At 24.4% G+C, this 26,012-nt stretch overlaps 1 protein-coding gene across 1 annotated transcript in view; it reads right to left on the reverse strand.

Annotated features, from left to right (window-relative positions):
• Positions 1–26,012, reverse strand: part of LOC114125075 (zwei Ig domain protein zig-8-like) — a 242,055-nt gene that overhangs the window by 15,251 nt on the left and 200,792 nt on the right. Inside the window, exon 4 of the mRNA XM_027988562.2 lies at positions 12,273–12,400. Within this exon, the coding sequence (XP_027844363.2) occupies positions 12,273–12,400 (128 nt within the window). The remainder of the gene's footprint in view (positions 1–12,272; positions 12,401–26,012) is intronic.

Below are 26,012 nucleotides of genomic sequence, written 5' to 3' on the forward strand. Positions count from 1 at the left end.
TCCAAGACAAAAGAAAAACTAAAAATGATCAACTAAGACGTAAATAATATAGTGCATCTGTATTACCTTTATAGAAAAAGAATATTCTAATATTCTCAAAAAATCCCAAAGAATAAAATATTTTATGACCTTATATTGTTTTTTTCCTCTCTTTTATTCTAATTCACATGTGATTGGCTACCCATATATCATTAACATAAACAATGCAGTCTTTATTATTCCACCTTTTTGGTTCTTACATAACATAATATATTACTTTTTAGTTGTTGATACAATTTGAATAAATGTGATAATATATATTATGGAGTTCATTGTTTTCATCATATAAATCCATAAAAATCATATTATTATTGCTATTTACGTGACATTGAAATCCCGATTAGGTTATTTATTGTTAAATATGAAATAAATAAATAAATTATAATAATAAAGATCTATATTTATACATATGAAAAAAAATAAACTACACAGCATTATTATTATACAAAAATATATAAATATTATTTTTAATATAAGCCAAATATTTGATAATAAATAAAATAAATAATAAAATAATTTATTATTTTATAGAACAAATGAATAACTTTATAATTTTTATAATTTCTTAAGTACCATTTATTCTAAAAACATCTTCTTTTCGATTATTAAGGTTTTTTACAAAAAACAATTATAGACAAATAGGAGTGCTAATTTGTTATATAAATTTATATTGATACTTTAGTTTTAACTATACGTAAATGTCTAACTCTATTATAGTGTGTTAAAGTATCCATAGTGTTATGTTTATTATTTTGGTGTGTGTCTCTGATAATGTTAATAACTTTAATTTCTATCATAGAAACTTTTCTTCAATTTAATATTATTTTTATCAATGTAAATAATACACTATCCAGTGTACTTTTTTTTTTTACTTTACTTTAAAATTAATATAAAAATGTATTTCTTTGTTTGTCAATATCTCTCATATACACACAAGTTTAATCAAAATGGTTTTAACTTTTAAGTTTTAGTTCACAGTATCTTTTATGAAATCTTTATACATAAACGCATTTAAAATTCTCAAATCTATTTTCTTGAGAACTGTATAACTCTTACCTTTAAAATTTACTAAACTTTTTTCCATCTACCCATCTTATCTGTCATTCTACTTCGACTAATCCCGTTTCAAAACGAAATCGTCTTTATCAACTATTTAATATTTTACTTTTATGTTTGAATTTAATTTTTATCTATTGAAATTGTGTTTACGATACGACTATACACAATTATATTATTTTTATGTTTCATTCATTTTACCTACCGCCATTTTCTTCAAAATAACTTTGTATTTTTATAATTACTAACAATTAATTTAATTATTCTTTGAAAATATTTTTATTTTTCTTCAATTCGTCGATAATAAGCAGTATTCTATTAATATTCGTATTAAATAATAATTTCAAAATCGTTTAATCTCATTTAATATTTTACTTTTATTTTCTTTCGAATTTTCATACGATAAATAAATATAATTCCTATATAAGTATTTTTAATCAACCTAATCTTTGTTTTAATTTTAATTTTATTTACCTTCTGCATAAGTTTTTCTTCCATCACTTTTTAAATTCTGTTTTAAATCGAAGTTGTCTTTTTAAATTAAAAATCATAATCTTTTTATTATTAAATATTCTAAGTTTGATCAATTCCAATAATAATAATAATAATAATATATGTTTTTAATTTGATATTTTTCACTTACATATTTTGTTCTACTTCGATAATAAACAAATTTATGTGTATATAAAATTAAAATAATCCGAGACTAAAAGCTAAAAAAAATATTTATGTACTTAATTCTATTATAACTTGCAGATTATGCTCTAGGTTTTACATTTGTTTTATTTTTTTATTATTACTTGCTAAGTTTTAAGCGCTGTAGTCAATCGGACTTTTATTGTTATAAAAAGTTTATGAAACTACTATTTTATCTTTAATTTTAATTTGACTATATAATCTACATAGATTTAGAATTAAAATTCTATGGGACATAAAAGTTTGAAATGTCAAGTGATAGGTTCAGTTTAGTAGGTACCTGCATAAATATTTTCAACGCGAAAACGGTAGGTGAAATTTATACTTTATTCCTTTCGGTTAGTTCAATCTGCATTTGCCCTTTATTAAAATCATACACAGGTTATCCGTTAAGGTAATTTATATGGGTAAATAGGAATTTGGTTCTAAATAAATCATATTGCATGTAATATAAATATAAACTATTAAATAAGTATTGACAAGTTAACACAATATGACACAGCAAAAAAATACTGTAGGTATTATGTTACTCTTTAAAAAGATAATAGGTACCTAGCAATGATAATGGCACGGAATAATGTTATTGTTGAATATAAATTTTTATTTTATGGAGTAATTTTGTTTTTGAATTTAAAATACAAAATAAATTAATTTATGTATAGTACAAGAATAATGTTTTAAGCAAATTGTGTTAGCAAGACCATTACTATAACCATTAGTTGCATAGTAGTTATAATACTTTATAATTAATACGCTGGAAAAATAAGTACCATATTCTTTAAAATAATTATTTGAATGAATTTTTTTATTACATTTATCTATTAGCATATTCATATAATATCATTATTCGTCAAAAATTCATTTTTATGCCTTACACATGGCATAGACACGTACTATAAACTTTTCACAACCACTTTTATATGGGCTGGCTAAAGCAATATATTGTTAGCAGGCATATGTAAGTTTTAATATATAATATGGTAAAATCCCCCGTGAGCCAGTTACGCAATAACCACAAATGGTCTATTTTACGTGTTGAAATAAAACAAAAACTTACAATAAACTGCAAAGAAACTTTTCCGTCGGTTTAGAATACCGACAACCATGTATCTGCAGTCAACGATGTAATATGGTTAAGGTGAAAAGGAAGCTTTACATCTTTATTTACCACCGAATTTTGAACTACGTATTTTTCCAATACTCGTAGAAATATAGTATTATTAGTGTAATTTATCACGCATTAAGCACAGAGTGCACGAGATCAGGAACAAGTATTTTGTTGTCTACATTGTAATCCTCAATGTTTAAGATAAAGAGGTATAAATATAAAAGAATTGTTTTAGTTTTGTAATGCACAAATCGCACTTATTTAAAACATTGATGCATATATTATCTGGTTGTGTAACAATTTTTATCCAAGTCGTAGGAAACAAAGTAAACTTTGCATATTTTTATTTGAACGAGCTATTCTTAAAGTACATAACACGACTATAGATTTTTTTGAACGTTATTTTATTCTCTGTTCGAAGAATAGGATTATGGATAATTTTTACTGTTTTCATTCTGCAGTGAAAATTTGATGTAAAATTTAATTATTTATAGAATAAAAAATATTAAAATCAAATAATAATTAATAATAATAATAATAATCTTTTTTTAATTTTACGTAAGAATCTACTTACTTAAAAAAAAAAAAACATTAACTTTTTGGAAATAATATTAAGTCATTTTAAAACAATATTACATTTTTAAAAACTAATAGTTCGTTTTTTATTTTAGTATGATTTACAGAATACCTGGTATACACATTTATATTTGTTTGTTAATAATTGATAGTATCGTAAATCACATAATACTTTGAAGCCACATTCTGCACATACACCGTTTTCCTTAAATAATCATTCTTGAATTTTTTAAATAGTTTTCAAGATAATTGTTTATTATTATCAAAAAATTACCAAAACAATAGATAAATATACAACAATATCATTGTATAACTGATTTTTATAATAATATTAGTTGAATTACCAACTGTGGTGCTTTAGTTGCAGTGTAGCTTGGTGAGTCCTTAAAATAGATTGATAAAAGATTATCAATTTTATCTTCTAGTTAAAGTGGTATTAAAGCTATCTTGAGTTATTTATATATATAATAATAATTACCCCAGATTAACCAGAATTAAACTAGAGTAACTCATCTTTATGTTTCTAACAGCAAAAAAAAAGACTTTTGTATAAACTTACGATAGCCTTTGCCCTTTAGATCCCTTTGATTTGATCTTGTTGCAAAATCCTTTCTTAGCTGACGTTTCTTATTTATGAACTACCTACCTGCTAAGCTTTAGTTTTATGGGTTAAGTAGTTTTTGAGATTTCATGTTTAGTTAGTGAGTAAATGAATGATCTTCACTTACATTTATTTAAATAGATGATACATTATCATAAATATTACACTTAAGTATAAATATATAATAATTATTTTAAGCACTGTTTTATCTTAATCATAGTTTACTGTTTTTTGATTTTAATGTCAAAATGATTTTTTTTTTAACAGAACTGTCAACATAACATACAATATTTTTACTTTTCAATAATATTTCATGAATGATGCAATAGTTTCATTATCTATTGAATATTGACTTAATAAATTAATAATTAAGAAATACATTTTTTATTTTTTATTAAATCAAGTCTTAAGTACAAAATATGATTATAATTATAACTAATTTAGTGGTGTTATAATGTAATGTTATACTAAATTGATTATTACATTTATTTATTAGTTTTTAACCAAGGTTTTAAAATTCTTGTTAGTATTGACTAGTTTTTTCAACTATCGCATTATAACAACTTATAAGTACTATTTATTAACGCAAATATAAGGATGGTTCTTTCAATAGATCTTAATATTTTTTAATAAAGACTTGATATTTATTGTATCAAATAAGATGCTTTGTTCTAGGTATATGACCGGGAATTTTTCAAAGAAATGAAACAATTTTTATGTTTTAAGGGGAATTAAGAAGTTAGTTATATAATAAAATGATAAATTTATTATGAAGTGTATTTTAAATGTTGTTATATTGTTTAAAATATTTATACCTAGTAAAGATGTAAAACATAAGTTTGAGTTTAACAGGAAACCAAATAAACAAGGGTTGTTTTCACCTGAAAACTGTACACTATAGCAAATATTCGTTAGGCGAATCCAATTCTGTGTTAAATTAAGTATGAAAATTGGTATATTATCAGTCTTAAAAGTAATAAATATGAATATTATCTAAATCACTTTGTAAACTTTTATTAGTTTTAAAATTATATTATTTTGTATAGCTATCTCACTTTAAAATTAAAATATTGATAATAACCTATGAGGTGCTCTTGATGTTGTAATTAAATTATTTTATTTTTTGATGTAAAGATAGGTAAATTTATTACAGTGTAAAGATTAACTACATAAAATTGGTCCCAAAACATATTATATTTGCTATGTTTTATAAGACGGAAAATACACATCTGAGTTTCACATCCTTTCAAGTTTTTGATGTATTATTTAAATTTTATGAACTTTTGATTGATCTTAAATCAAAATAATACTCATTGTAGGTATGTAAAAAGTTTTTAGTTTTAATAGTTAAATTAGTACTATAGTAGTTATATTTTAGAATAATTTTATAATAGATAAGGAAAATGTAATTATTTATGTGAAGTATTTCTCTGTATTTTATATTATATATTAATAAGGGACAACAAGATAATAAAAATATTATTAGGTAACTAAACAAGTTATGGTTTAAAGTTGAGTGCATAATAAAACAAGAGGTTTCTTGTACTTTAAATTTTTACGCTGAACGTCTATCATAATAATTTATAAAGAACAAAAGAGTTCAAAGTGATTATGATAAATATATTATGTATGTTATATATAAAAAAGAAAAATGTGCCCCATTTTAAGTATTTTAAATACTTTAATAGACATATGATATGCTATGATAGTATTCTGTTGTGATATTGTATCAGTTATTATAAATGTCAGGTTGTGAGTTTTGTGATACATCACTTTACATCGTCATTGAGGATGAACTATGAACTATATGTATTATCTATAGGTACACCATGTGTACGCATAATATTATACAAACCAGTTAAAATTATAATATACATAAAGGGCACAAGTGATGTATACATAGATATGGTAAACTCCTATCCAACTATCCAAACACAGCAGTCATATCTCGTTTATTGCACTTTTTATGCAAAACATTCTGCACCGGCCAAGTTTTGTTTTTGTGAAAATACTACTATTATACACATTGATCAAATGAGTAGTATTGTTTGTTATAAAACCTTATGAAAATTTCAAAAAAATGCTCGATGATCTTAAAAGGTTAGAAATAGAGTGCCTTGCTATAAACAGTAGAAACTTAATATTTGATTTAACAGTAATACAATTAATTATTTTTAAACTGTTGATAAAAATTAATGAACTTTAAAATCATTTAAATATCTGATATATATAGATATATATTATTTTTATTTATCTATAATTAATAGTGGTGATTGTTCCAGTTATTATTTAAAATTCAAATTATATGTATATATATCTTGGGACAATCTGCTTCATGAGTTATTATTGATTCTGGTGTATCATGAATATAATAATTTTGTATTATATAGAATCGTTTTTGTTAGCGACAGCCGACGAAACATTGCTTGCATATTTAATTATGAGGCACCACAAGTCTTGCTCACCGGTTTTATAGTGTATCACGTTCTGGAATGTATTCTATGTCTCTACCCCAATCAATGGAACGTCTGTTAAATACACTATTCACTCTTTGAAATTTGGTTATAAAAACTTTTTATTTTTATCAATTTATCATTAATTAAAAATTTCAGATAATAAGGGTGTGATGCAGTACTTACCGAGAAGTATTATGGTAATAGGGTACGGATTTATATGCATTTGTATGTTTTCTTTTATCAATTTAAAAATTAGCTAGATAAGCTACAATTTTGAATTATAGTCAATAGATCTGGAATACAAAGTTTTATTTTGCATATTTTTGTATATATTTTAATTTATAGATTATCATTATTTTATTGATGTATTACTAACTATTTACGGAATGTTATTAAACTTCATATTATTAAGATTTAGCAGGTTGTTAATTTTTTTAAATCTTCTTAAATTACTATAATCTAATTGAAATATACAATATTTGTTTAATGATGGTTTAAAATCATTGTCACACCAAATTATGTGATTTTTTTTTTTAGGCTAATCTGCTTTTCAATTAATTTTCTGGCTCACTGAAAAAGGGAAACTCAAGGCAATTGCAATCCAATGGTAAAAAAAAAAATGATAATAAAAAAAAAAACATAAAAAATAAAATAATGAAAATAAATCCAGAGAACGGTTGCAAACCAAACCTCGTTAGAGTTCGTGTCTAAGCCAAAATGAGTGGGGTCCTTTTGTTTTTGTAATCGCATTACTACGTAAACAATAATATGTGAAAAACAATTCACCCGACATAAATATTATGGCGCGAAAAAAATGCATTATTTTTATTTACGAGGATTTGGTTTTTATTTTTATTTGTTACATGTCTAGCAAAAGTTTGGTTCAGGGATATATTTTTCTTTCAACTTAAATAACGCGGTAAAGTATACTGGAGAGTGATATTAAAAACACACAAAAAAAGGCAAAAAAATGAAGGTTCATTGTCGTCGTAAAATAGTATGTTTGGATTTTTATTTACAAAACTTTCATTATTTATGACCTAATGTGTACAATCTTTTGAATATCTCATTTAATATTAGAAAACTTTAACTACTAAGAAAAGTTAAAAGGTAGAATAAGAAATTCTCAAGGTTATAAATAAATTGATATTATCTGACTTTTTACGTGTTATTTAGGATACATCGTGTTAACAGCTATATTTGTAATTATTTTTTTAGACTTAGGTAGGGATCGCATAAAGTACTCAACAACATAATTACGTTAAGGGATCTTACATAAAATTGCGTATTTGCTTAGACTAATAAGTTAAAATTAAATCTATTGTGTAGTTTTTAAAAAAAATGATTATGAAAATGTTCAATATTAATTATATTGTGTACTTATTTGTATGACATATTTCCAAATGTTTTTTTTTTTTGCTGAAAAGAACCTTACAGCTTATAACTTACTAATGAATACAATGTCCAAAGTTTACTAAATAGTAAAAAGTATTTTATCGTTAATGAGACTACTGTGTACGTGGTAGACTATAAAATTGCGTGACTGGTCAAACAGCAGTTGTATTTGACAACCGATAATGACTGATTGCAAATCCTTAATGATTGTTGAAAAGTTTTTTGGTACCTATACAATTATTTGTAACGACATGATAGTACTAATGTACCTAATAAATAATATTATTCTATCTAATAAGAATAATGTTAATTACTTATTATATATTAAGTTATATGTTTATAGGCTTTCGAGAAATATTTTTGTAGTTTATAGAATTTGCAAATCGTTAGTTAGGAATATTTATATCACAAACATTTGACGACCTGGTATTAATGTGATACAACAGGTTGGTCACAGAATAAAATATTCTATGATTCTAACGATAGAGATAACATTGGAATTTGATAGTTCTGTACCAAGAGTAGATTATGGAATACTTAAAATTAAATCAAATAAAATGATATCTAAGTTTATATTTTCTGTGTATAGATATAAGTAAATATTGTTAGAATTTTAGTTGGGAAACATATAAATTTAGTTCACAGCAACTTTAATTGAAGCAACCTATATAGTTATTATGACAAATATGTTTGAAATGTTTATACAAATTTGAAAAAAGTTATAATTATAAATATTATGGTACAATAATAATACCGAGTATAAAAAAAAATAAAATATATTATTTTGAAAATTAAGTTAAAATGAGAAAAAATGAGATAAGTATTATATATAATATAACTAACTTAACTATACTCATATGTACTTATATTAATTTGTATTAATTTATAACTTTATAAATACATTTAAAATAATTCATTAGTTTATATGCAGCTTTGCTTTATGTAATAAAAGCTAGTGTAAAATAGATAATTTTGATGATTTCTGAATAAAAACTGATAAATTGAATTTATATTTTAATAAATAAAGTAAATATATTTTTAAACAAATATTTTAATAGTTTTAAATACACCTATAAACGTTGTATTATATTGTTAGAAGGTAATAAAATTTAAATAACTTTAGTTTAATTTCAGCATAAAGGTACGAGCTTAATACTAAAATCAAAAATTATGGTAATGAAAGTTGAGATATAATTATTAAGCTTAAATTGTTATTTAACTACTCATGTGATAGGAATACCCAGATGTATTTATTATTATTATTATTATTCTTTTTTAATTAAATTAATTGTGTTTTAATTATTATGACATATTATTTATTTGTATTATTCAATAAATTAATAAAAACAAAAATAATTGTTGAATAAGTAAAATGGAAATGGCGTAGCTGTATTAAGAAAAATTGAAAAGAACGACACATTAAGAGACACTTACATTATATTTACATAATTAAAAGCGAGTCTTAAGCTAAATATAAGCAATAACAAACGCATTATATCTGCATATTACTTAATGAATTTTACGTTATCGTGAACTTATTTACATAGTTCTACAGTACGTATTAAACAATAAGTAATAATAACAACAACAATAATAATAAAATAATTATTATCCAATAATTAAGCGATAGTTTTGCTAAAATTGGTTTAACCTTTTACACACTGTTGAATTAATAGAAAGATAAATTATAACTAATCGTAATAAAAATAAAATATCCTTGAAAATAGAATCTAATACTATTTTACCACTCAGAATCATTGACCTCATGTAAAGATTTATCATGTACCTAATTTAAATTGATCATATTCATTACACTATTACAGAACCTACTGCGATATAGGCCATACGAGCTACACACGGGGCCTACTACATATTATGCGTCAGAGACTTCCTCGATTTTTTATAGCAGTTTTGTAGGTAACTTTGTAAAAAAAAAGTGATAATAAATAAGCGGGGTAGACATAATACAGTATTTAACTCACTATTTTATGTATGAAAAAAATAATCTATGCTAGTTAATAATAAATTGTCGTCTAGTATTCTAGATGCCACAGATCATCTTCTTAATAATAATACAAATTGAAAAAAAACATAAAATTAATTATTTTGGTTGTTTGAGATAAATGTAATGTAGCTATGGAAACTGAAGACTTTGTTTATTTAACAACCCATCCCTAGAGCTGGTTAGTGCAGTAGAACTAGTCAGTTACTACTCCCTTAGGAATAAGATGCTATATTGACAATCTCTTGTTGTTGACCGACCATATGGCCATGAGAAAGGTTCAAGTTAAATAGGTCATAGTAATATTTTAGTGATTGGGTTAATTATGTTTTTAAAAGAATATTTATAAATTAACTATAAGTGCTTAGATTTTGTTTGAAAAACTAAAGACATATCTACATTTTCATTTAATATTTAAATAATTGTAAATTTTTATACCGAACTTAATGTATTACATTTTTAATATGATTAATATTAATTACATTAAATAATATTTATTATTATTCGTTTTAGTTAACGGTTTATATGAATATCTATGTCCAAATTATTGTTATTCAATTTAAAATGTTTAATACTAAATTTATTAATTACAAGTTATAATGGTGTACAATTTAAAACTATAGACTTAATAATATTTTTTAGTTTTCTGAAAATAATTCTACTCAATCGCAAAATGTAATGTGTTATGCCGACTTTTTATTTTTTAAATACACTACTAAGCATTAATTAATTACATTTTAAATTAATAAAAATATTTCTTAGAATGTTTAGATTATAATAATTTTAAATTTTAAGCATAGAGATGAATGTATTAATTTAATCATGATGAATAAGTTTTTTTTTTACTGATATTTTAAAAAAAAAAAAAATTATATTATACGTATTTACCTTAAACTATTTATAAAAACTACTTATGTATTAACTGAATAAAAGTATAATGAATGTGTTTATTAATGGTGAATATACTTTAAACTTAAAAAAAAATAAATACATTTTATTTAACATTAATTATAATAAGAATTTATATAATCCAAAGATAAGGTTTGATTTTTTTTTTAAATATTTTGAATAAAAATAAAAGCATTATTTTTTTATCAAATTATGCGTTATAAAAGAGAATATGCTAATATTTTAAATTTGAAGCATTTTCAATAAAATGGCATACTATGGATCTATAAAAGGTAAACTTTATAAATTAAAATTTGTATTTTGATGTTTTTGTTCTATTTTAACTAATTTGCATTTAACTTATTGCCATATTGAATTCATGAAGTATTGAATATTTAAAACCATATATTTTGAAACTATTTTACAATTCTAATTTTTACTTTATATTTTTATCTAGATTATAATAATTAGTCCATTTTAGTGTTATATTTTAATGGAAACCAAATTTATAATAATTATTTGATAATAAAAATGTGTGTTTGCAAAAAAAAAATAAATATTTTTTCTAATTAATTATTTTTACTTGATGAATATAAATTACAATGTAAGTTTTAAATATTGTAAGATTTGTATTTTTTAAATTTAAAACATTTACAGTCAAAATTCTATATATTTAAATAAATTGAAACATTAATTACTTATATCAAATTATTGTATATTATATGTCTACCCTGATGTATTTTGTTGTCTGTAAAAAAAGAATCCATGTAAATTTGATGTTCTAATGCTTATATTTTGTATAACGCGTGTGGATAAATAATATTTTTGGTTTTATAATTTGGTCTATAGATGATATTTATGACGTATCAACTTTACACAGCTGTTCCACCCAGTTTAGCATTTTTTCGACCGTTTAACAGGAGTATTTTTTTTTTTTTTTTTAAATTCTTTTCTTTTTTTCCCTTTTTTGTTGAACAGCTCAAATTTAATTTCCTTTTCATTCTGACCAAAAACAAACAACTCATAAAGTTCCAATAGTGTGAACTAAAAACAACAAAAAAGTGTTGACTGTTATACCACATCAACTATTCACTAAAATATTAATTTCTAATAATAACCAATAATTTTAAACACGGGGAAAAAAATATACCTCTATGTGCGTATTTTCCGATTATTTAAAACAATGAACAACTCGATTTTCATTTATTTATAAAATCAGAAATAAGCCTAAAATCTAATCCACTATGTACTATTTCATTAAAAAAAAAAATCGGATACCTAATCGGATGAGTAGTTTAAGCTCACACGCATGACAAAGAATTCTATTTTCACCATTTATATATATTATATAGATTATTTTCTTATTATATACTGTTGATTATTTTTAAAACTAATACCTACAATAGAAAATTTTTATAAAAATCTTTTATCACAAATATTTAAAAAAAAACTTACTTTTGAGTCATGTGTCCAGTAAATCAGTGGTGGTGGTTCTGGACTATGCTTTATAATGCACGTTAAGTTCATAGTACTACCCTTATTGATGAACATGTCGGGACCTCCAATGATTGTTGTTATAGGTTCTGTAAAATATAATATATATAAATAATTACCTAATCAAACAATAAGTTAAAAGGAATATATTTTTTTGGATTTACTTTATAATTATTAAAATTATTAATATTATAGAAAATCACTCATTTATTATGATATAATATACATAACTAAATATAAATAACTTCAAGCAATTAGTGGGTTATTTATTATTCAGTATAAAAAGTGATTTAACTACTAGGAGTAGTGTGATCGAGTAATTATTATTTGGTAGTTTATACAGTATCAGACGTAGGTAGGTAGGCGATTTAACCTCGTAAAATCGTGTGCGTATAATGATTAATTGCATTTTAACCGGGATTTCTGTTAACAACTAGAGAAACGTCTTTCGTCTGTAAATACAGATACCTAACAAATGTGATATATTTCACGATATTTTCTATTTATTCAAGTTCGTTTCATTATTAATAGTGATTTATAGAATTTTATTGTTCATCACCTATTGGTTTTTAAATAATTGTTATTTTCATAATGAAAAACAACTTAAATGATTATTATATTATTATACCTAATGTGTTCAAGTTCAATTATCTATTTTTTGTTTTTAACCGACAAAACATCTAAAAATTATCTAGAAAATGTTCCCTCAAACAGTCATATTAAAACGTATAATATAATTCGTGCACTATATAGTGCATGGCAACTTACCAATATAATATTATTATAATGCATTTAAAAGTAAAAAATTTTTATTTTATAACTCGGACTGTCTGTGATTTTAAACAAAAAAACATTAATAATACATTTTATAATTTATGGGTGTAATATTTTTATTTACGAAAATCGAATTACATAATGTTGAAACAATCGTCGTGGTTTTTTGTATCCAAATATTTGACCACAGATGTGTTTTGTAGCTATACATTACATCTATACTTCTGTACGGTAGATCGTCATTATTGTTATTATATTTGTTTATTTTTTGTATACAATATAATATTTTATTTTATTTTCGTTTTGCATGCAGGTAAGGTTAGGTTAGGACGTGTACGCCGGCTTTTCTCTCACGCATACACACGTTTACTGCGAATACACTCGAAGAAATGCGCTCCGACGACGAGAACGAAGAAGTGGCAGAAGTCAAGATAATAATATGACGTATTGCCTTCGCGAGGTGGATGAGTGGCGGTGGTGTCATTTGTCACCGTATACACTGACAGTCATTACAAGCACTCAAGGGCCATCTGCTTGATGTCTCTGGTCATGAGCAGCGTTTGTCCAACCTCCGGTATACTATGCACGAAGGGTGCCCAGCGCAAGCGCAACCCCATCCACCCACCAACCAACACATACACATATACTCTCACATATATACGGGATTGCTCCCGTGTTGTTTGAATAATATCTTTAGGGTCCTAACTACATCTTAATGGTAAAAAATGTTTTTTGCAACCATTTACATCACTCTCGCATAATGCTTAAAATTAAATCTGCCACCACGGCCGGCCACTAACGATCAACTGTCATAAAGCTTTACTCGTTCAATTCTCTCCCCTCTTTCCAATTCATCAGAGATTTTCATAAAAACTCGATCATAAATTTTGTCGCTGGACATGACCGAGTTTTGTTTTGGACACACACACACACACACACACTACCGTTTTACAGTTGTAGGACTAATGCACTGGATATAATCATCAATATTTTTAAAGCCTATCGAATATAGAAGTCAAATGTTATCTCTAAAAAAAAAAAAAAAATAATAATAATATACAACTCAAACATTGTAGTTATAACTGTTAAAAGTTTTTTTTTCTAAATATTTCTCTAAATAAATAATTTCAAAAAATAAACAATTATTTTAATCCGTTAGTATATCGTAACCGTTTATCATAGCTGAGCATCGTTTTTATTGTTATTTGATATTCGTTTTTGATTACTTTGAAGTAATTACTAATGTCAGTCATAACTTGAGAGTGAATAAACAGCACATTAAACCACAATTACATGTTTGTTGATACAGAACGCTGCTCAGGACAATAATAATATTCATAACAAACGACATTGCTGATATAATTATTATTTAATGTAACTTAAGCAATGTTATTAAAATATTTTCAGTAAATATATAAATATTCTAAATAATAGTATTCCAAATTATTTTTAGTTTCTTTAGTTTAATATTAAAATAACTTAGGTACTAATACTAATATATATTTTTATCATTTAAAAAAAAAACATTAATAACATAATATGTTATTATTCATAAGTATGTATATTCAACCTATTCAAAACAAATTGTATTTGACACGTTTGAATGACCAATTATCATACAATTATAAATAGTTACCACTGTAAAAACAATATGTTGGTAAAAAGTATCATGTTAAATGCTTTAAAAGATATTGAAAGATTGCAATGATTACAAAAAATTTTAAATATGTATCATGTTATTGTTTTTTCTTAATAATATATAATATAAGTTTCAACAACTTTTAATACATTTTATTTAAAGTTTAAAGTTTTTTATCTAAAAGAATGAAAAAAAAATATTTGATGGTTAATTTATACAAGTTAATTTAATATTCTCAGATATTTAACTTGTTTTCTTTTAAAATTTAATAAAATCCGTTTTGTACATTTACTTTCAACCTTATATTTTATGTCGTTTAATGTTTTATTTAGTGTATTAAACTTTTTGTTCAAAAATATGAATAATTATGTATGAAAATATTAGTTTTTATTTGTTATTTTAACTAGAATTTGTATTATAACTATGGGTTTACACTAGCCAGGAACAATAAAGACATAACATGACCAACTTAATTCATTGTTAAATTTGTTAACAAATATGAAACGGCAATAAATTAAAAACTTTCAAAAGTTTCACTTTTAAAAGTTACTTTATGGTTATTAGTTGAATTTACTTATGTTTCACATCTAATCAATTCTGTTAAGTGATGTAGAGTGTGTGAAATACAAAAAAAAATATATATCAATAACCCAAAATTAAATGTTACTAATCAATTGTTAATGTTTGTTCATCTTTTTATAAACTATTACTTATGATTTATACGCATTGCTAATTTGCTATTTTTTTTTCAATGCATTTACATTAATTTAAATTTATTCTATTCTCACTTTGATTCAGTTTTGAATTAATTAAATAGAATTTCACTTAAGAGGACGCTATATAGCCGTATGTGTTGTCTCTGTTTTATACACTCATAACATAGTTAAAAACTGTTTTGTGTGGGATGACTTTACTCCCTCGATATATCAAAATTATCAAAACTACACAAATCTCATCTCATTTGAAAAAGCTTACCTGTGTAGTAGCGTTTTATTTTTTTTGATAGTAGCTACCAATTATTTTTAAATAAGTAAATGAAAAAAAACTAAAATTCTCAAACCGATAACTTTAATTGTATTCATGTTATTAAAACGCTATAAGTTAGGTAAAGTTTATGCAATTTATAGCTTTGGTAATTTTAATATAAATATTGAGGGAGTAAAGTCATTCTAAGCAAAACAGTTTTTAACTATGTTATGCGTGTATAAGACAGAGACAACACACGAGGGTATAGCATCCTCTTAAATAAACACAGTTATACTCAAATTAAATTAAAAAAAATTATTCCACTCAAAGCCTTAAAAGTTTAAAAAATATCGTTTACAATTATTCTTGAAGAAATTAAAAGTTATTTTGAAGTTGAAAAATTAAATCCAAGTGGTTTCCCTCTCATCGCAATTTCAAATCCAAGCACCTGTATCTTCAATGAAGCGACTTATCACTAAATCTCTACAACATTTACACAGTGGACAATTTCAACTCTGAAAATACACTGACAGCTATACTTACACTGATGACATAGCAATTCTCTCATACCAAAATTTCCGAATTCATCTTGATATATTTTGAAATGTTTTTTTCTTTCAAGTGGGAATTTAAAATTAATTTAAGTAAGTATATTACATACTATTCACTTTAAAAAAGGTGTCTTACCTTTTATTAATATGTATATTATGTATTTATAATATATGTTTAATTGCTTGTTTGATGTTGTGTAACTAATTGCATTGTAAGCAATGACGAGGGTTTTCTGAGATAGTAATAGAGGAAATATTAGATATTAATTAATTTGGGTTATCTGAGGTCCGCTTATAGTGCCTACACGTTAAGTTTTATTAGCACAATTTTATTTGCATAAATTTGTTAGCACAAATTAAAATGGCCATTTGGACATATAAACGGTTGTTTAAGGTTTGTGTAAGTATTTGGACCGTAATAAACAATACAGCTGTTTTGTCATAACGTTATCTTTATCAAACATGATTAATAATAATACAGTGATAAATCTAAATGTCCATTTAAAAATATTGAACAAATAAACACGTATTTGCGTGACTATTTTCTCAAATATATTTGTGCGAAAAGTATTGCTTTAGAATATAATTAGTCTATAGTGTGAATGGAAGCTATAATATTACAAAGATAGGTAGTGTAGGAATTTGAACGTCATTGTGATGAGTGCCGATGCTTATGTACGAGTATCATGGAGAAACTTATTTTTTGTACGGATATAGATTATATTTATTTATAATTTATATCATTCCAACAATGAATATATACAATTACTTTATTTATGGTGTTTTATTTGTAAACTATTATAATGAGTTAAGGAGTACCTAATGTTTATTCAGTAACAAGTTACAACAAACACTTACAATCGCTTACAAATTTTCAATGGAATATGTATGGAATATATTTGAGAACTTACTAATTGTTATAGATAAATGATGCTCGAAAATATCATAAATTTATCGCCGTTAATGTTTACATTCATTTACTACTGTAAAATGATTAATCGATAATGTAGAGTTAATTTTTGAAAATTCGTACTCTGAAGCAAAATTTTATGCATCGTCATTCGACGGGGTTCTAGCGCGCACAACAGCGTATAATTTGCATTTGAATTATTGCACTTTAGCGTTAACATCTACATACACGCACTCGAATACATGCGCAGTGTGTAGGGATGTATAGTGAAAGATAGCTGATACATAACACGGAATAATTGAAAACGGTACGGACATGCCACATTATATAAACCGTCCCATTTCATCCCTCTTTGTGACTATTTTAGGTGTATAATAATATGAACGAATGCGATAAAGTGCCACTACGACAAAAGACGTATATGTATGCAAATGACGTTCATCTCCGTCATCCACTGCCTCTGATGGCAATGGCGATGCTGAAGCCGTCGAGAGACCGTCATTACAGTGTCGATCCATCGTCGGTAAAAACTTCTCACTCTCCTCTCTCAGTCATTCTTTTTGTAAAAACTTCTACACCAAAATCGCCATTCATTATTCATACGTGGTCTGCGAACCGTGGCCCTATTGTTTGCTGTTAAAATGACATTGGCGCTATGAGAATTTACAATTTACATCGTTATCGATTTTGTCACCACTCAGGAATGGTACCTATAGAGATAGATAGGCAGATAGAGAGAGGGACAAAGAGAGAGAGAGAGAGAGAGAGAGAGAAAATTCTGTTCTTTATAGTAAACAAAAACTTGACTTACCATAACCATGATATTACGGTGGTATACCTACCTACGTTTAATGTATTTATTATTATTATTCATCTAATAAGTGTGCAATTGTTATTAAAAAAGAATATGCTCATAGTACATTATTATGCTAAGTCTATTATAACGGTAACTTAATTATTTTGTTATTAAAAAAATCATATCATAAAATTATAAAAAATAATTACCTATTTTATTTGTTAACTACAATAAAACCAACAATAACGAAGTACAAATAACAATGAAACTTAAGTTGATACTTTTTACATAATGTTAAAAACGATAAAACTATAATTTTTAGTTTACTCTTTAGTCTGTGCATATGCATACTTACATAATATTATATAAGAATTAAATAACGGTTTACTTGCTAAGAAACATTCACTAAGATTAAAAATTAAATTACCTATTTAAAGTAGTACTTTTTATTTAAATTCTTTATACTACACTAATTCATTGTACGTTTTTAAATTGCATGATATTATATTGCACAAACAATTTCTTGCGAACTACTTATATAAAAATACTACCTCACATATTATTTAAGAAAGGATAAATCTCATATTTTATCTAGCTGAATTATCCATATGTAAAATAATCTTAAATGATTGTTTAGTTTTTTAAGTGTAAGCAAATTTCTTTTTCTTGCTTCTAGAACATGTCAACAGTTAAGATATATTATGTTTTAAAGGTTGCAAAGAATAAAGAAATGGGATAAAACATTCATCGATGGTTTTCTTTCCTATTTTATCTATTTGAATAAAGTATAGTTTCACTATTAAATATTATTTGCAATTAAATACAATATTTTATACTTAACATTGAGGTGATAATAGATTATTTATTCTAAATTTATAATATAGCGTTTGTTAAAATTATCAATATTTAAGATAATAGAACTGTAGTAATACAATTTTTTAAACTAATATGTAGGTAATGTAATTATAACGATATCGTAAATTAGAGCTTAATATATTATTTCATAAGATATCTAATAACTTTTACTTAAACTAATCATAGGAAAAGTGTTATCAATGTTTTAACTATATATCATTAAATATTATAAGACTATTCCATTGGCTTACATATCATGTTAAAATACCTGCAGAGATATAATATCTGGTAGCTCTGCTTTTGTATGATGATTATGTGCGCAGTTATAATGTTTATGTATTTAGTGACGTGTAATAATTAGTTGGTTGGTTGAATGTTTAGATGAACTGATGATGAAAGATGATGTTAATTATACAATATGTATATACATATAGATTTTATCAGCCTCGTGTATATATTTAATAACTATGTATTCGCCAAAATTTACTATGTTACAACTTGAAATAATACTTGATAATTATTTAACAGTTTTAATGAAAATGTGAAACATGAATGAACATAGTTATTAATTCTGTATTACCTTCGAAATATACTATGTCTAAATATTAAGAGATATATTCGAGAACGAAAAATATGCACTGGTTTGGAAAAAATGAACAAAATATTAATTCAAAATAAATTGTTTTAATAATTTTTTTTTTTTAAATTAGTGTTTTATTATTATATTCTAGTGCAATGTATTAACACAATTTGTAGGTAATAAATAATTTCTCTGGAGAGTGAGAGTATCATTGAAATATTTCATTCCATACAACATAATTTTAAAATATTTTATTTGCACTATTATTTTTTATAAATTATAATTTATAATGAATACATATAACTCACCAAATAAATTGATTGTAAGTTTGTATACTGAAATACCAAATAAAAATTATTATATAATTTTTTTAGTGTAAAAACGGACGAATATTAGTATTGAATAATTTTGAAATTAAATTAATGAACTTTTCACAGTTAATAATATTCCATTCGTACAAAAAACATAATATGTTAGTGCATTTAACAAATTAAAACTTATGAAAATTCCTGCAAAATCTTTTATTTTGAAATCTCAAAAATAAATCACTTATCATAAAGAAATAAACCATAACTCAAAGTCAGAATATTAAATACGATAAATCCAACAATGCTTTAAGTGTAAACTAAAAGTATGTTTACCAAAATGATTGTTGGATATATTGTAGTTTTTGTTTGACGGTAGAATAGTCTATTTCGCAAAACGTCAAACACGTTACAATAATAATTTATTTGTTTATGCATGGTTTCTGGTAAAGTATTGTTACATTTTAAATTATGTAGAATCCTGTAGGTATTTGTTATACACAAACTAGTAAATTATATTTTAAAAATTATGTGTTTATGTAAAGTGAAATTAAAATCTATACGATTCCATATCATTATATATTCCATATAGCATTCATCTCATCCCTAACCTTGATAGATACATAAATAATATATCGATTAAATAGATTATCGAGACTTTGAATATGTAATTTTTGGATTGTTTAAGTTGAATCTACTAAAAATTATTTTTGAATGCTATTTGTACCTTTAATTTCACTACATTATTTATATGTTAAAGAGTGCGGGGTGAATTATCATTGGTAGACAATTTTATAGAGAGGAAACAAAATAAATGTTTAGCAGTTTCCTAATTTACAATAATTTTGAAGAGGACTCATTATTAGTGAAAAATAGGTATGAATACTTAATAATACATTCACATTTTTTTTTGTTACAAATTAATTTATGTTATAGAACTATATAACTAATGAATTTAATATCTACAGTTTAAAATATTCTACTTATAGAATCATTTTTTTTTTTTTATCTAAGTAGTAAACATTTTAATTTTTAATACACCGCTGACAATAATACTGTCTTAAGTAAAATCACCGAGACAATTTCCAAACCTCCTTTACTGAAATATAGACAATTTTATATGACACAATAGTTCATTTTTAAATTTAATTTTTTATTTATTTATTTATTCTTGTATGTGAGTAGAAAGCGAATGTAATTAAGTAACCATTCGGAAAAGTGCTAAGGAAAAAAAGTATTTTTTATAAAGGGTAGAAATGTATTAAAAGGTATCATTTTAAAATCTGCCTCCCCGGTGGCATATTCGTTCACGCATTGCACTATATACAATGATATACGTTCTGTCCTATTCTATTTATGTGTGTGTGTGTGTATAAATTCTAGTTACTGTAATTATACAACATTCAAATAATATCATATTATATATTTATATGAACAATTTATCGTTAAGTGTATATGACCTAACATTAGGAAATTATTATTATTATTTTTTTTAATAACATCTAATTTAAAGTCTAAACTTATTTTAAAATATAGGTAATAACTTAGGTATTTAATTTAAAATTCAATTGTTTTACACATAGTTCATATATTGTTTTTAGCGAAAATCATAATAATATTTTGTTAATTGTTTGCTTTTATAAAGAAGTTGATAGAGTAAAGTATTTACGAGGTTAAATCTAAACATAAGTATATTTAATAGACACGAGAAACATTAACCTTATAGCTATTGTCTATTAATATTTGTAAAAGTAATTAATAGTAAACATATTATTTTACAGTTATTGAATAAGGTACAATTTAGCATACTTAATTTGGTTTTACTTATGATATAAGTATCATAAAAAAATAATACATTATAAAAATATCATACTATAATAAAATAATGCATGTATTCATAGAATTTTTGTTAATATTATAAATTGTACTACAATTTATTTTATTACAATATTGTTGTTTGTTTGTCTTAAATATTTTGTTTTTCTAGATTTCTTAGTAGGTTTCTTACATTTACCACAATTTTTTCTTTATAAAAGTCCTTGGCTCAATGCTCACAAATGTGACAATATTAGAAATTCCACAAGCTACAATTAAATACCAATGCGAATTCTCTGTCAACATTGATCTTCTATAAAACCATATAACTCTGAAATAAGATCAATATAACACTTTTCAGTAAACAGTCAGATTGAAACTATAATTAATAATAGACAATTTTATATAATAAAATTGATACTCATATATTTATTTTATTTTTAATTAGTTAGTTAATTGCTGCAACATATTATTTGTTTTTACAAAGTTTTAAATATACATTAATTACGAATAAAAATAAATAAACAAACAAATATCTTTTTTGTTAGTTGTTTAGCTAGTATTCTAGAAAGATGTCTTGTGGTAGGCATAGTTTATGTTATTGTTATTGTAATGATAAGTTTTTCAGTTTTATTTAGGTGAATGTTCAAGTTTTTACATTAGTTAATTTATCTATGTTGTTACGTAGATAAATCCTATGTCATTATATTGTTGATTGTTAAATATAGATCAAGGAGTTTTAGTGTTATTTTCAGGAATTTGTTTTGGATAATTTGCAATATTTTTTATTTTTGTCGATGAAGTAGTAGTTTATATTGGGTATGTGTTTGTTATTTGTGACTATATATACAAAAAGAGATAATTTAATCTACAATGTTAAGGTTATAGGTTTGTGTATCCTTGATTTAGTTTTTTTCTTTAGTTTTTCGTTTTTTGGTATTATGAATCGTGTCAGAAAAATGATGATTATAACATTTTTGTCATCTCTAATTAGTTATATATATATATAAAAAAAATATTTTACTTTATTATTTCATTAAGATGAGCGTTGGTTGATGGGTTATTTGCTGACAGTTTTCACTTATATTATTATTATTTTTTTTAATAATGATATTTTTTTAAATATATTTAAAAATATGGAATAAACAATTGATTTAATTTATTTTAAAAAATAAGAACATTGCATTTCGTTTAACTTAATAGATTAGGTGTCTACCATCTCAGAGACTTACAGAAATTATTGTTATCTTCAATTGTACGAAAATATTAAATTAAAAAACATCATTTACGTGGATAAATTTTAATCGTGATTTTTTTTTAGTATTTTAAAATAATCAATTAATTTACATATGCAATTATATTTAATTCAAAATTCTTACACCATTCAACAAAAATATATTGGATTTTTTTTCGGTAATTGTCTGATAGATTATTTGATGAAAAACTCAGATTAAATACTGATATAAACTTGTATAAAAATTTGTTTTTATCGAACAACTCGTATAATACCCACAGTATACTCACAGTATTTAATAATAAATAATAATGTTACAGGAATTATTGTGAACTATTTATTTATAAAATATTCAATTTTTCTGAAATGTCAATCAAAATTAAAGGTATTATATATATAATATTATACATATAATATCATATATATATATTATATATAATATATATTATGTATGTATTTAATATGTTTGATAAAATCGGTCGCTATTTATGTGGCTGTGACACTAACATCTACAGTTATGTATATTATTATCAACATAATTTTTTGGTTACTATATCAAAGTATATTGAAAGTAAATGCAGTAATGACACACTTAGTGGGTATGACCGTTTTATACGCATTATTTTTTGTAGTTATGATTATTTCATACTGTTTGATATCAACTTCGTGTAAGAATAAATCATTATAATATATTGGCAATATATCAGCCAATACTTGTTTTTTGTTCTTTGTAATGGCATAAAATATTGAACTTTTTTGGAGTTATATCTTTTGGTAAATAAGATGACAGTATAGTACTAATGTATTATACACTTATATTTAAAGTTATACAGATGTAAAGGATCAATAATAATGCAAAGTTTTGATAAGAAAAATGTATGTCAAATACTTATCTATACACGCTAATAATTTAATTTCTATATCTATAAACAGTATTATGTTGACCATTGATAATTATTTTGTTTTTTTTTAATTTAATAATGAGTTTAGTATTGTACTACAATTGTTGCAGATAATTTATCTGTTTTTTTAAACGCATCCTATAATAAATAATATACATAAAGGCTGATTTTTAAAGTATGTTCAGAAAATCCTTATACTGAAAGTTTGCATATTTTTATTATACTCATTTTGATATTCGTATCCACAAAAGTATTTGGACAGTGTAGAATGTTTAATCGTGAGGTTTAAAAAAAAAAAACCTTAATACACTTACAGATATTTTATAGGTACTCTAAACGTGCACGTACGATATCTATAAATACAAAAACAAAAATACCATGCCTTATATTATATACTTAAAAATTATTTTTAAGCTCGTCGTACAACGTACTATTTTCCCAAGGTTTATCTAAGATCTTTAAAACGTATTTAGGCTTGACTTATCATAAAATGAAAATGATGGTGGTTACACGATATCGAGAATATTGAGTACAATGTAGTACCTTACCCCTTGTAGAGCTTACCCCTTGGACGAGGATATCGCTATGAATATAGAGAAAATTCTATAGCGGTAAACGTTTTAGAATACGAACGCTAATGTATGAAATATTTATAAGGTTGAAATTGGTAAACGATACTTGCAGTGTATTAGCTAACCGTAGTATAAGACATAAGGATTTATATTATTGGTCATTCACCGTAGTAAAACACTAAAATCGGGTTATCAGTTACGTTATTTGTCATGTCATGTTTAAAAATTAAGCTAACTCAAGGTAAATCACGGTTAGTAAATGATGATACTATGATTACAATAGCCAGAATACGATATATGAAATACGGAACTGTAGATGACGCGTGACTGTGAATCCGGATTCATTATATGGCGACCAAAATATAAACAAACTCAACTATGGTTTTGGGTATTGGAACCAAATAGACCAAATTCTGGATCATGTCGTGCATTGTGTTCACAAACGTTTGAATCACAGTTTAGCAAATATACAGTCTAAATATTTCCAATATCAAACGTTGCTAACGTTTACCTCTATTGACATTTCTCATAATTACCGGTACCTAAACTAAATTCACAGGTGTGCTGCGTTCCATATAGTCAACATGTAGGATCACAATATGTATGCAGCACGTTACCGTATTAGATGAATTTATTTAAATCTACACGACTTGATGTAGTGTGAGGTGTAAAACTGTACGATATTTCTCGTTGGTCATCCTTAGAGGAAATTGTAATCACCAATTATAATAATTATAATATTGATTTCCTATACATTTATATTTATTACATACGGTATACTGGGAAATAATCACAATTTTCGATGTCGGTCAGTCATCTCAAGGGAAATGTGGTCGTTGTCTCATGTAACGTTCATGTGAAATGGTCTACGGAAGTGCATTATCACCGGTTTCACGTGGTCGCGAAGCGGTGACAGCTAAGGCGGAGTCATCAATCACCATTGGAGTGCAACATTATTCACAAGTTTCCCATAGATATTATAGGAAGACTCCGTTACGATCATTATTTACAATTTATTGTTGTAGCATAATATAAATGAATAGGTTTTTAAAATCAAGAACGATAGCGATAATTATATTAATTGAACAGTCGTGTATGAACTGAAAATAAACATCTAGTATGAAGTATAGATATTGGTACTACGATCTATGGTAGTATAAAAGAACAAGCATCATTTATCAAATGTTCAATTTTAATAGTTAAACATTTTGATTAAGACAACAATTCTCATATTTTTTACATCAAGCTTCCAACATAAAAATAAATATCAAAAATACATAATATTATATATATTTCCTTTAAAGACAATTCAAGTTTAAATGTTTATGAAAATGGATATTAAAAAAGAAAAAGTCAAGATTTTAATATTTTTGTTGTAATTAAAAAATATATTATTTGAAAGGATTTGAACTTTGCACTAAGTAATACGCATATTATTATTTATTATTAAAAAATAAACTCGTTTTAATTTATATATTATTAGAAATCTATTTGCATGTTTTTTATAACTTGGCATTGACTTATTACACTTATAAGTTAATTACAGTTGGCTATACATATTAAATTAATTGATAAGGAAAACATGCGATTTGTTTTTATAAAAAAATAGTACAACCAACTGTATTATTAAAAAAAAAAAATAACAATAATATTTATTATATTATAATACAGCGTATACATTTTTTTTACTTTAAATATTTTATTACGCAATTTATAAAATAATTATTCAATTAAACAATAATATTGTTATATATTATACGTGTATGTGCTCTATTGCTTTATACGAGTTTTGAGTTAGCCTA

Source organism: Aphis gossypii, chromosome 2, assembly GCF_020184175.1.
Source record: "Aphis gossypii isolate Hap1 chromosome 2, ASM2018417v2, whole genome shotgun sequence".
Lineage (NCBI taxonomy): Eukaryota > Metazoa > Arthropoda > Insecta > Hemiptera > Aphididae > Aphis > Aphis gossypii.